This window comes from Phyllopteryx taeniolatus, chromosome 10, assembly GCF_024500385.1.
Source record: "Phyllopteryx taeniolatus isolate TA_2022b chromosome 10, UOR_Ptae_1.2, whole genome shotgun sequence".
Lineage (NCBI taxonomy): Eukaryota > Metazoa > Chordata > Actinopteri > Syngnathiformes > Syngnathidae > Phyllopteryx > Phyllopteryx taeniolatus.
Window position 1 is genome coordinate 23,951,718 of NC_084511.1, and position 13,837 is coordinate 23,965,554.

Consider the following 13,837-nt stretch of genomic DNA (forward strand, 5'->3'; position numbering starts at 1 on the left):
AAATTAAGTATACGGACACTTTATATGTAATTATGTATGTAATATGACAGTGATACAATTTCTTTGATTTTTAGTGTAAAAAAATAGTTTGCCATCAAGAAAAGTAAAGTTTAATAAGGATGATTTTCACGTTTCCGAGGAGTACTTGAATACAGCATGAGATCAGTCGTGTTTAGACGTGTTTCTGTTTGACTATTGCTTCGCTTTGCTTATTTTAAACACTCTCCATGTTGTTTTGTAAAGTTTGAACGCTTGGCTATTCCACGGTTTCGTGGAAAATTACCAAAATGAGCATGACATCGAAACAGAAAGGTACGTTGCCCATCTCGTTTGGTTAGCTTGCTATGCTAACGTTTGCTGGTTTCCCTTCAGCAGTGTAAACATTATTATGCACAGAAAAAAAAACAGTACATCATACTTTTATACAGTATAGTTTTGATACTAGTATTTGTTGGCAGTATCGTGAAAATGAAATATCTATGAAGTGGTAAAAACGTAGAATAACAGAACAAAAGCAGATGTGGTAAAATGTTGTTGATGTAACAGAACAAAATACTGCAGCATTCATTTATTTCTCGGCAAGGTAAGTGCTTATGTGCATAGGTAAAAAAAAAAAAAAAAAAAAAAAAATCCATTTAAAATTTTAAATTGTTTAAATAAACATTTAAAGATAAGACAAAACAGTAAATGACGAAAAAAAACATCCAATGAAAGTCACCAAACAAAAGCATGCTGATGGAAACAAGAAATAGTTGTATGACCAAATCTCTGAATGCGTTGTGGTTATGAAAATGCCGCTCGGTAACATGACGTTCTTTTTGGTTTTCCAGCCGGGAAAGTTGGCTCTAAGAGTAAGGAGGATGCTCCCTATGAGTTGGAGAATCAGTTCATCCTGCGGCTGCCAACAGTAAGCATTTGCATCTGCTTCTTCTGAAAAATGCACTATAATTATTATTATTATTATTATTATTATTTTAGGAGTATGCATCTACTGTAAGGAGGATCGCCCAGTCTAGTAGTATGAATATGAAGGACAGACTCACCATTGAATTGCACCGTGAGTCCCCTCTTTGAATGGCATCTGAACATTTTAGAAGCATGTTTTTTTTAAATTGAAAATTTAAGTTGAATTCAAACAATTTGTACTACTTTAGTATAGCGGTGTTCATCTTTGGAGGCTCCATAATACTACTAGTCCATCCATACCATCGTACTTACGTTCATGTGCATTTTTTAAATGTGAATTCACAGCTGATGGTCGCCATGGCATTGTGAGAGTGGACCGTGTCCCTCTGGCCTGCAAACTGGTGGATCTGCCCTGCATCATTGAGTCTCTCAAGACGGTGGACAAGAAGACTTTATATAAGACAGCTGACATCTGCCAGGTAGAGGAACACCCCTGTATTGTATTTATTAGGAAATTTTTAAAAATCCCCCCCCCCCCCCCCCCCCCCAACGTTCTATCATGAAGTATGATGGATCTGTTTGCATTTTCATGCTGGAACAACAGGGAGTCTGTATATAGTCTCACTGTTGTTATTTGTATTGCGATGGATAATTTATTGGCATTTCAGTCGGACAGAGTGAGGTTTTAAAATGGGACACAGAGAAAACAGAGCAAAAAGAACACAAATAATGACAGCATGACTTCCATTTTTGTGAGATAAACATTTTGAAGTTCTAATACCAAATTGATATTTTTGGGGAGAAAAAAGTCTTAATATTACGAGAATAAAGTTGTAATTTTTCCTAAGAGTTTTTTTTTTTTTTTTTTTTTTTGTGATATTATGATATTAAAGTCAAAGTGTTTCTTGGCTCCAAAAGTTGCCACCACTTTAGTGCAGAGGTTCTCAAATTTTTTGGGCCCAATAATCCTTATGCCAATTAAGCGTAACTTCCATGTGTTGTACACTTTTAAGGCCATAAGAATTAAGCAATATTTTTGAGAAGTCGTAAAGTTACGATAGCAGAAAAAAAGTCATAGTCTTACAAGAATGTCATGTTTTTTCCCCAAGATAAAGTAGTAATATGATATCATAGTCTTAGTTTAACGAGGGAAGTTTTACCCTCTTAATATGATTTTTTTTCTCCCCTCAAAACGTGTTTATTCTTTAAAAAATAGGGCTATATTATTTAGCAGTGTTTGTTCCAAAGATACATTTTGGAATTATGGCCAACCTCAAAAAAGACCGACATACCCACAGCAAAGCACGGTGGTGGCCACATCATGCTTTGGGATTGTTTTTCTTCAGCTGGAACTGGGGCCTTATACAAGGTCAACGGAATGATCAAAATAGCAATCAGTGTTTAGCTTAAATCATTTAGGCGTCTGCTAATAAACAAAACCAATGTCAGGAAAAGCATTGCTGATTATCTATTATTGGAGTATGTCATGTACTCACTCTGGCTGTTTAGATGCTGGTGTGCACACTAGATGGAGACCTGTACCCTCCTTTAGAGGAGCCCACTGGCACCGATCCCAAGACCAAGAAGAAGGACAAAGACAAGGACAAGAAATTCATTTGGAACCACGGCAGTAAGAAGACAAATGCGGACATGTGCTAATGCTTCACTTTATAATCGTCACTCTACTAATGACCTTGTTCCCCCCCCCCCCCCCCCCCTCCAGTCACCTGTCCTCTCAAGAACACACGCAAGAGAAGATTTCGCAAGACGGCAAAAAAGAAGGTTTGCACTTCCTGGCTCTCATCAGTCTTTTTAACATCCATCTCCTCCTTTGGGTTTTACCCAAGCAGACATTTACATTTCTTATAACAGCACCTCTAGTGAACCTTAGATTTGCATATAAATAAACCACCTCCATCTTTGTTTGTCCCGAAGGCAAAGCAACAAAAAAAGCAATTTCACTGGCGCTTCTTTTCATGGTGAAGGAGCGTGTGCTTGAGCGCCACACATCAACTTTGTCTTTTGAATCAATCTTCCCGAAGGTGCAGAGTGGAGTCGCATCGATTTGGGCACCTTCTGTTTTCTAATCGCTAATGTTCTCGCTGGCACCGGGCCAGCTGCTGTAATCCGCTCTCCATCTCTCTCGCTCTCTCCGACGCAGTACATCGAATCTCCCGACGTAGAAAAGGAGGTGAAACGGCTGCTGAGCACAGATGCCGACGCCGTCAGCGTCCGTATCCTTCCACAAACGCTGGTCCGTCACGACACGCAGCAAGGACAATATTGGTTTTGTGTGACGTCACGCAGCATATCATCTTACCTGATGTGAGGCCATACAAAACGAAACAGGTTGTCCGAGTGAGTAGATGGAAAATGCAAACTGCAAGGGTAGCCAATCTTTTTCTCCATTTCTCCACACGCTTTGCCAAATTGTGTAGTAATTGGAAGGCTGAAATGTTCTTGTGGGGAAAACCAGGCATCAAATTCAAAATGAGAGAATATTTTCCAAAAAAACAATTCATCAGTTTGAACATTGAATATCTCGGCTTTGTAGTGTGTTCAGTTGAATATCAATCGAAAAGGAATGGTGGTTTGTACTATTGAAATGTATGTAAAATTCTGACTTTGAAGAAAGTAATGAAAAATTGTCTAAAAAAAAAAAAAAAATCCTTCTGTCAATTTGGGTAATCCTAATTGACCTACAACAGGAAATGTTGTGAGGGGAAAAAACATTTGTGTCTTCACAGAGTGCATGTAAACATCTGATTTTAGTTTTTCTAAATAGTAATTAAGCCTAACGACACACACAGACCATGCAGTACATTCACATGTTGATGTGTGCCTTTCAGGGGCGCGGCCTAGCGAGTGACATTCAAAACTACTTTCAAAATGGGTTAGCCATTTACCATGCGGCTAGTTCAGTGTTCGCATCTGCTCCATGCACTTTGCGACTGTTTTCAGTTAGTATTTTCACACAAGCACATGGGGAGAAGACTAAATATAAATATATGATTGGCTCTTTTTTTTAGAACAGTTACTGTGAGGTTTGTTTAGTTTTTTTGTGATCCACAAAAGGGGCGTGTTGACCTTGACCCGTGATGATCAGGGTGGGAAGTCATAGCAGAGGACGACATGAAAGACGGAGACCAGCACGGCTCGCTGGCCAACCTGGACTCATCGCCCGGCACATCAGGACACAAGATGGGTCATGGATCCTCAAGTAAGTGATATATACACACTATATCAGCAACTTGAGTAAAATGTAAGGATTCTGTGCAGTTGTACCATCCCCCCCGAATTTGTTTTTATGTCCCTAAGAGTTGAACAGTTTGAAGTTCAACAAAAAAAATTCTGTAATGTGTGCCTGAAAAGTCAAACAGTCATCATTTGCGAAATGACACGTCATCAAAACTCATGAGACTTCATTCAGCATTTTTTATTTTTGAAAACACAAAACCTGGAATTGCACGCCAATTCTGCTGTATCTGCACCATACATACAATGACAATAAAGGCTTTCTGTTCTACTCTGTTGTAGATTGTAGTTCAAGCAGCACAGTAGATTAAACGTCTCGGCTTGTTAACGACTGTTGTTATAGCAAACGGCAGGCGGTTAAAGCATTTCAATGTGAAGTAAATAATAACCTTCACGACAGCTGACTTGAGCGGAATCCGATGCTTCAGTTAATGGGTGATAAATCTTTACGTCGGGCAGCCCAGCGTGACGAACTGCGGGAGATCTTCAACGACATCAGCAGCTCCAGCGAGGACGAGGAGGACGACGTGGACCGCCACGAGGACGAAGACTTGAACATCATGGACACGGAGGATGACCTGGTCCAAGACAAGCTGCACGAGTCCAACCCTGGGCAACCCGAGTCAGACACCAACAATCAAATAGGTGAGAGAGGCGTTTTTTGGTAGAGAGCACGAAGGCCGCACCAGGGGGGTTCTCCAACCTTTTGGGTCCAGGGAGCCCCTAATGGGGGGAGAAATCTGCGAGGACCCCAGTTTGAGAAACACTGGTTTCCACTTTTGAATCAAAGTTTTCTAGGTCACACACATGCGCACACCGAGAAATGTGCAGGCTGACGTTCACTTACTGGTAAATGAAGTGCATCGCCTTCGGGCACAGAGAAGCAGCACTGACAGGTGTTGCAGCTCAGACAGCTGCCTGGGTCTCTTTATCTGCATTCGACAGACATGTGTCCGCAATATTACCTGCCAGGTTTTCCTCAGAAGTCCTTTTCGGATACACTAGCCCAGGTCTAGCTCGTCTGGCCACCGCCACAGAGTTGTGATCAAACGGTTGGTGCTGTTAAGTTCTGGCCCTACCCGCCCACAGAAAAAAAAACCACAAAACTATTCAGTCTGTGACTATCTGAAGGGTTTCTATAGAACCACTGCACAGTGTATGATTCATTTAACATAACTTCATAAGTGATTCATTTCCTGAATGAACCACCTGACTGGCTCACGGTCCAATCGGGTGACGAGGTGAATCCGACAGCATCATCTGTTCCTTGCGATTATCTTCCAAATGTGAAGAAGTTGAGAGCAAAAAAAAAAAAAGTGTGCCTCATTTGAGTGTCCCGCGATCTACATCATGGTCATAGGTACACACGCAACCACAACGTATTTTTTATTTGTAAAAATTTGGTATTGTGTGTGTGCGTGCCTGTGTTCATCAAATATTTGACGAACTAAAGCCATTTTTAAATTCATTGCAGCCATGCTTTTCGCCAGGAGAGGTCCCTATAACTGAAGCTTCAAGGGCAACCAATTTTCCCAAACGATTCGTCCAGTGGGTCATTGCTCCACAAATGTTTCATTTGCCCATCACTCCTAAAATACTAAAAATGAAGATTCAAAGAAACACTAGGAAACTAAACACTCACCACAACAGGAAACATGACAAAACTAGAAACGTGACTTAAAGACTGAAGAAACCCAGGGGAGTAAATACAAACATATAGACGGGACAACAAATCGCACCTGGACAAGACGAGTGGCTGGAGGTCACTGATTAGTTGACACAAGGTTTTTTTTTTTTTTTATGTTGGAATTTGTACATTCTCATTAAAAATGTATCTTTTTTTTGCCACTTTCACATCTTTTCTTTTCAGTACATTTCTGACATTCCGTAGAAATCGTCTCAAGGGGGAAAATATTTGCCTCCCATTGGTTGCAAATTGGAGCCATAGTTAAATTAGTTGCTGTGAGGTAGCGAGCCGTAACTGTGGTATATTTTTAACAGCTGTTCTGTGGGAAGGCTGGAGAAGGCTCATTTAGTTGGCCTTTGAGTGCTTTTATCCGCTGCCTCACATCCTTTTTAAATGGAAGTCAAACATAATTTGTGACATCCTGGTGAGCTAGGATGGGCGTCCTTTGACTGTCAAATTACCATCATTATTTCTCTCTCCCTCACACCATTCTTTTCACATACACACACAGTATTGTATAAAGTGCCCGAAAGCAAGTAAAAGTATAAGTAGCGTAAACCGCAAATAACTTTGTAGAAGTAAAAGTCTTAAAGTATCTTGCATTTGCTGTACTTTTTTTAGCATAAATCGGTCAGAAAAAAATTCAGTGATTCAGATCAGAATGCCTAACATGATTAAAAAATGATCTAGTAAACATAACTTTCAAAAAAACAATTTAAACAAAATATGCTAGTTTAAATTAACTTGCCGCAATACCCCATTTTAATAATAAAAGTAATAACGTTTTGAATGCCATTTTGGTATTTGGTCTCTTTTGGTAGGAATAAGAGGTACCGTAATTTCTCGTGTATCATGCGCACCCATGTATAATCCGCACCCCCAAAGTTGACCTCAAAATTCTGGAAAACCCTTCTACCTATGTATAATGCATTTTTACAATGCATAATTTTGCTTCTACACGTATGATCAAAACATGAAGTATTATCTGTATTTTGTTTTTCAAATATTTATTCTGAAGTTAAGCACTTTATTTGAACACGTAATACTTTCTTTTTATTTACTTGCTCTTATTTTGAAATTCCCGGCCCTACTTTTATTTAGTAAATAAGAAAACACACAGTTGTGCTCATATGTTTGGTTACCCAAGCAGAATTTGTAAGATGGGTACAATTATTTAAAGCAAACATGAATGAACAGTCGAAACATATTTAATTTTATTTTAATGGGATTCAAATTAAACTGTCAAGCATTTCAGAAAAGCAATATCATTAAACAAAGCATAACTATAAATAAATTAATGGTGGTTGTTGTTCAGTCATCAGTCGTATTTTAAAAAGAAAAAATAAAATGCACAAATTCTGTAAATTTATGAGCGCAACTGTACATATATGTAGTCATACGTACCCCTGTCATATTGGAATGAAAGTATAGGCTACACCTTTTTAGTAACCTCTAGGTGGTGGTAGGATACAAGAATGAAAGTGTACAGCTTTTTCGTAACCTTTAGATGGTGGCATACATTATAAAATGTGAAAGTTTTTTTCATTTCCCCCCATACCTATGTGTAATGCGCACTTTTTTGGGGGGGGGGGGGGGGGAAATGCACATTATACACGAGAAGTTACGGTAGTTCATCCAATGTACGAAAAGCAGTCCTGTAATTACACCCCCAGGTGTGTAATGTTATCCTTGTTGTCGTTTTGGTTATCATCTGCTGCTGGATATATTGTGTGAGCAGCAGGAGTAAAATTACAATACATTTTATTTAGCAAATGTAGTTAAAGTGAAAGTTGCCAGAAATGTAAATAACGAGGTAAAGTACAGTCACGTAACCATTCTACATAAGTACAGTGACAAAGTATTTGTACTGTTTTACTTTACAAGATTGAGTATACGTCACATGCCTTTTTGTTTTTCTTTTGTAAACGTTCTTCTGCTGTTTGGTCCTTGCAGTGATGGAGTACCAGGTGCAGATCAACGGCATCAAGGCTAAGCTTCAGGAAACGCGAGCCCGGAAGAAGCAACAGGAGGAGCTGATTATGAAAGTGGAAAACCAGGCCCTTAAAGTGAGCGCACACACATACGCACACACACACACACACACATATAAATACATACGGACACACACATTGACTTGATACGCTTGACATACATTAAGGTAGGTCTGTGTGCTCACAAAACAAGAGCTCGGCGGCAAACGTCACTAAACAGTCATGAGCATGACTCTATAAAGGTTGGGAAACGCTGAATTAGACTATTGTTGGAGGGGAAAATTATATATTTCAGTAATAGTAGTGAAAAAGTGAAACTTTATCAAACACAGGAAAATACTTCTCAGAAGGCAAATTCTTAGCTAATGTATGTTAAAAATTGTTTTGATTGTTTCTTATATCATCTTATTTCTTGAGATGATGAATTTTGGGCTTTCCCTTGAGCTGTAAGCTCCAATCATCCAAAAATTATTTAAATAAAAAAAAAAACATGAATTATTTCACTGAGTGTAGCGAATCTTTGAGTTTCACTTTTCGAAATAAACTACTGTAGTTTTCTGATTTATTAAGATGCACCTGTACTGTATATGGTGATTAAGAAAAAAAATAAAAATTAGACGGAGGATATGCATCTATGTTGACTCACGTATATATTATACCTTCTTTACTACAGATTGAGTGTTTTTTTTTTTTTGTCTTATTACTACGACAGTGCCTAACCTTTACACTTTTATGACATGTTAAACTGTTACTTTCAAATTTGCCTTTTCATCAAAAATTTAGGATTGTGACAGTGTGATGCTGGAATATGTTATTTAGTTTCCATTGTTCCACAAGTTGTATTAAGAAAATAATGTCATATTGTATGGCGTACCTAATAGGAAGATGATTGTAATACTATGAGAATAAACATATTATTATGATAAAAAAGACGAAAGTTGAAAGTTGGACCTTACTGGGTTATATACGGAAAAAATTCCGAACAGATTGTGTTCGACCTAAGCGGTTGCAATCTAGCACATCAAGGATCACTGAGCTGGCGGGAGGGCAAGCAGACATGGCTGCCATTTAGCGCTCCCTCTGTCCGGCGTTTTGGGGCTGCGATCGCACCGCCACACTTGCAGCAGCAAAAGGTCAGCCGTCCCTGACTGACATTCTGAGTGGCCTTTCTGACAGGGCGCAGATAGTGACATGCACACACACACACACACACACACACATACGCGCGTGTTCGCGGCCATCGCAATTAAACGAGGTGCGAGATGGCGATTTCAAAGAAATGTCACTTCTCTCTTCACACAGAACCGATTCCAAGCGTGTTTGGATGAGATCATTCAGCAGGAGGAGCGTGAGATGGAGCAGGTAAAATTTGCCCACATCTTGTGGCATCTATAGGTATTTATAAACCTTTTAGGGGGGTGTAAAATTATTTGCGGATTTTCGCTATTTGTGGCAGGACTCGGTCGGGGGAACACTGTATTGTCAAGCAATAAAGAGACCTCTTGTTTATTAGCTTGAACTTTTTAATAGCCACTCAACAGAGCAAACTGCTAACAATCCAGGCTAAACTTAGCTTCTCCATGACTTACAAAGATCTTAGAACATTTGAGATGGATCACTTCAAAAAAATTCCTTGACACAAGGGCTGGGTCTATCGAATATATTTAGAATTGATTATGCTACCAATTATCCAATCAATTAATCGAGTAATCGGCTAAAACGTTATTTAACATGATTAAATAAGAAAATTTGACTCTTAGGTATTAATGTTGTCCACTAGGGGCGCCTTTCTCATCTTTTACACCGCAGTATCTGTGACCGTGTGTGTATGGCTTTAGAAGGTGGGGCCTGGTCTAGTGAGTGACATGGAAGTCAGCGAATGAGAGTCTCAAGTTGGCGTGAGCTCAGTTTAGCTGCTGGCTGTTAACTTGGCTGATTAACTGTTAGCCAGTCTGCGGGTTGCGTCTCTGGTTGTCAGTTGTGGCCATGCAGCTAGTGTACGAATGTGCTTATTACCCGGTATGTGTTTATTTTGTTAAGGTTTGGTAAATAACGTGATTGAAAGTGCACAGGTGGCTGTGTCTCTCCTTGACCATTTGTGGGTTAATTACAGTATGTTCCAACTAGTGGTGGTAGGCTATACTGAATTAATTTGGTACATGATGTGTATGTTACGTTGTGTCACCATTCGTAGACATGCTGTTGAGTAAGCCAGTTCTGCATTGTAATAAACATATTGCAATTTATTTTCTTTTTTTTAAGCATGGAAAGATCCCAAACTTTGGACATTTTCTGTGTTTTACACATTTGAGGCTCGGCGCCATCACGTCATCTTATTTCTACGTGAATCTGCAGTAACATTAGTCAGGCTGGAAAAATGATCACTGCCTAATTTTGCTTTGATTTTTATTTATTATTATTATTATCAGCCCACCTTGACACCAATTACTACGTTCCTATTAGCAAGGGCTTTGGCAACATCTTCTGGCATCTTCGTGTGTTACAAAGAGCATAAAACTAAGAATAGGTGTTTTTCAGCTATTAGCTAGAGATAAGTTTCACAGGAAAAAAAAAACAAAAAACTTCAAAAAGTCGAATTCATAAATAGCAAACTACATTTAGGCAGGGGTTCACTGTTCCCCGCTTTAGGGCTAGATGCCATTTCATTGGGCAACATTTAAGCAAGGTCATTTTTGATTCCGTCATGCCCTTGGTCATTTTATATTGCTGGGAAATAAAAGCCATGTCTCCCTCCCTCTCTTGCTTGTCCTGCTCCAACAGCTGGCCTCGCTGGAGGAGCAGCTAGACTCACTGATTGAGAAGTGAGCAGCAGGGGACACCCTCATGACACCCTCAGCACCACACGCGTGACCGAAGACGAGGACGAGGACGAGGATGAGGAGGAGGAGGAGGAGGATGCGATGCCTTGACACAGTCTTGCTGTGTCATTCCTTTTTAGGTGGATATTTTTACGCAGACCTCAGAGAGCACGCCGATTTGCATTTCCCCTCAGAACACGTTGTTTGTAGCTGTGTCATTAAAGTGTTTTGTTTCAACAGAGAATGATGTGTTTTTTTGTTTTGTTTTTTTTTGTCATCAGATATCAATGCAGATTTGATGGTTTCCTGTTATGCATACTCGCAGACAGGAAGTTTATTTGGCCTTTTTACTGTTTATAAACTCAGGCAGATAGTTTTTCCCTTCATTCATTCATTCATTCCTCTTCTGTTCCGCTTGTCCTCAGTAGGGTCGCGGGCGTGCTGGAGCCTATCCCAGCTACCTTCAGGCGAGAGGCGGGGTACACCCTGAACTGGTCGAAAGCCAATCGCAGGGCACATCGAAACAAACAACCATTCACACTCACTTTCACACCTAAGGGCAACTTAGAGTCTTCAATTGATGCATGTTTTTGGGATGTGGGAGGAAACCGGAGTGCCTGGAGAAATCCATGCAGTCACGGGGAGAACATGCAAACTCCACACAGGCGGGGCCGGGATTTGAACCCCGTTTCTCAGTAGTGTGAGGCAGATGTGCTAACCATTCATTCACCGTGCTGCCGTTTTCCCCTTTAGGTAGATAAAACTTCAAGGTGAGTTGAATCAATTTGCAAATATATTCATTATGAGTCCTTATTAATTCCCCCCACTCCCTTGGTTACACTTTTAAATGAACCTCCTTTTATTACAGGGTTGTGTTTTTCCTGCCTCATATACACTAACCAGCCACAATATTAGGTACACCAGCACTCATTAGAAACTAAGCATTATCTTAAAATGGAGACTTTTTAATGTGCAGATGCGCTTAATGGTGGGACCAGTACATGTAAATGGAATATAGTCTCGTTAGATGTTATGAAGTATGGCTATTTCATAAATATTGTATAAATGTAAACTGAGGAGAATCCCCCAAACATTTTATGAGGAAAACAGTTGCACTTCTTATGTGGCTGATAATTTTTCGGAGAGAAAATCCGACTATTTACAAACATTTCGTTTCAGAGAAGAACGTAATATCTCATTTTATAACATTAAACCTTTTCAAAATTGGCAAAAGAATTAAAATAGTTTTGTTCTTTCAATGCCTAAAATAAAAAAAATGAATGTGGAATATATTTGTTAGTTGTTTGTAATTATTGAGAAGTTCACGAGTCCTAATTTTATGAGGATTTCTCTGACAATTGTCATCATTATGAGGAAAAAAAAGTTGTGCGTTTTATAGGGTTATGCTCCTTTTAAAGAATTAAATTAATATGAAAACATTTTACTTCTTTCTTTGATGTACACTATCGTCTAAGTATATGTTGTGGCCGTTTCCCTTCCATTGGAATAAGGCCTCTTCTAGAAGGATCATTGGCTGTGTGAAAGTCACCTAAAGTCATCCTTCCTTCTGATGCCCCTTTCTGCAGGGATGCTCCCGCCAATCGAAGGCCCCAGCCAGGGATTAGCGCCTCAGATTAAAGTGGCCAGCTCGGCCTAATCCCGCCATCTGTCAGAGAGCAATCGACCAGGCGTCACTCTCGTCTCGGGGCCAAATCGAGCACGGGAAGAAGAGGGCACGAGCATCATGGAGGAGACGTTCCTTCTTAAGCATCCGGGAGTGAAGAAGAAGATTCTGGCCGGAGGCACCGGCCCGCTGCCTCACTTCCCACCTGGAACCAAGGTACTGGTCACGTGACCTACAGGACGTGAAGCCTTTTATGTCAGTGGGTTCTCAAGCTTTTCGGGTTCATGGGACTACCTCCTAACGCCAATGAAACGCTCCACTAACAACCCAGGCTAAATATAGCTCCTCCATGACATGCAAATATTTTAGTTTCTCAGTTCAGTCGAGATGTATCACTTTTACATAGTTTTGAAAAACTATGACTACTTTTATTAGTCAGGGCTTTGGTGTGCGGCGCATTATGAAGCGTAAAATACGACAACAGAGACCCCGGACTGTTGAACAGCTGAAGCTGTACATCGAGCAAGAATGGGAAAGAATTCCACTTACAAAGCTTCAACAATTAGTGTCCTCGGTTCCCAAACGTTTATTGAATGTTGCTAAAAGAAAAGGTGATGTAACACAGTGGTAAACAACAGCTTTTTTTGGAACGTGTTGCAGCCATAAAATTCTAAATTAATGATTATTTGCCAAAAACAATAAATTTGATCAGTTTGCACATTAAATATCTTGTCTTTGTAGTGTATTCAATTAAATATAGGTTGAACATGATTTGCAAATCATTGTATTCTGTTTTTATTTATGTTTAACACAACGTCCCAACTTCATTGGAATTGGGGTTGTAGATTGTGTTGAAATATTCACGACGTGAGGGAATCGTTCGGTGCCTGGCACTGAGACACACACGCAAACGTTTGGTCAAGCAAATTGCGATGTTTAATGGCAGCGGCTGTGTGTTTGTCTCTCAACGTGTGTGGGTGTTTTTTTGTTGTTGCTTTTTTTTGTGTGTGGTTGTCCTCATTCTGGTCACATCCAGCTATTGGCACAAAGCCCAGATACACCGACAAACATTTTCTATGTCAGTGTCAGCATGTATTTCCACTGCTGTGCATCTACATTACTGTCTGTGTGGATGTGTGTGACCTACCTGCTGAGGCAGTTCCGATTGGTAAACACTGTTAGCGCTGCATTATATCTAGTCAGATGAGCTGTAAGTATAATATGACACATTCATGTTTACACACTATACCAGAAGATTGCATTGGCTATGAAGAGCAACAACAGTAGGTACACCTGCGCAGTCTAATGAGATCCATTACAAGATTGATACAAGGGAAATTTTGGGGTATTATTATAACAATATGTTTATTATAGTGGTCACTAACATGTATGTTGCTAAGTAAGCTTAGTTAATTATTTTACTCTCGTTAACAACAAGAAAAGGTAGTGCAGTATTTCCCCAACTTAAGTGTGAAATGTGGGCCCATTTAGTTGAATACAAGCTAATACATTCTGTTGTATAAATAGCAACAGGTTTAATTGCTTATGTATTTAT

At 39.7% G+C, this 13,837-nt stretch overlaps 2 protein-coding genes across 8 annotated transcripts in view; both read left to right on the top strand.

Moving 5' to 3' along the window:
* On the top strand, positions 1–10,902 carry taf7 (TAF7 RNA polymerase II, TATA box binding protein (TBP)-associated factor). Its single transcript, XM_061786696.1, has 12 exons — positions 1–312; positions 831–907; positions 979–1,057; positions 1,252–1,385; positions 2,416–2,536; positions 2,630–2,688; positions 3,068–3,140; positions 4,013–4,126; positions 4,621–4,806; positions 7,802–7,914; positions 9,142–9,201; positions 10,621–10,902. The coding sequence occupies exons 1-12, from the start codon at positions 288–290 to the stop codon at positions 10,663–10,665; spliced, it is 1,086 nt and encodes a 361-aa protein (XP_061642680.1). The 5' UTR covers positions 1–287; the 3' UTR covers positions 10,666–10,902.
* The window catches only part of LOC133484329 (aryl-hydrocarbon-interacting protein-like 1), a 27,448-nt gene continuing 24,270 nt past the window's right edge, over positions 10,660–13,837 (top strand). For 4 of the 7 annotated variants that reach the window (XR_009790369.1, XR_009790368.1, XM_061786690.1 and 1 more), the window contains exons 1-3: positions 10,668–10,798; positions 11,084–11,573; positions 12,245–12,498. Coding sequence is in view for 4 of the 7 variants with exons in the window: in XM_061786690.1 (XP_061642674.1) it covers positions 12,403–12,498 (96 nt within the window). In the remaining 3 variants the exon portion in view is untranslated. Of the gene's footprint in view, positions 10,799–11,083; positions 11,574–12,244; positions 12,499–13,476; positions 13,566–13,837 lie in introns of those variants that run through there. The other 3 variants (XM_061786692.1, XM_061786691.1, XM_061786695.1) reach the window with 3 other exon arrangements.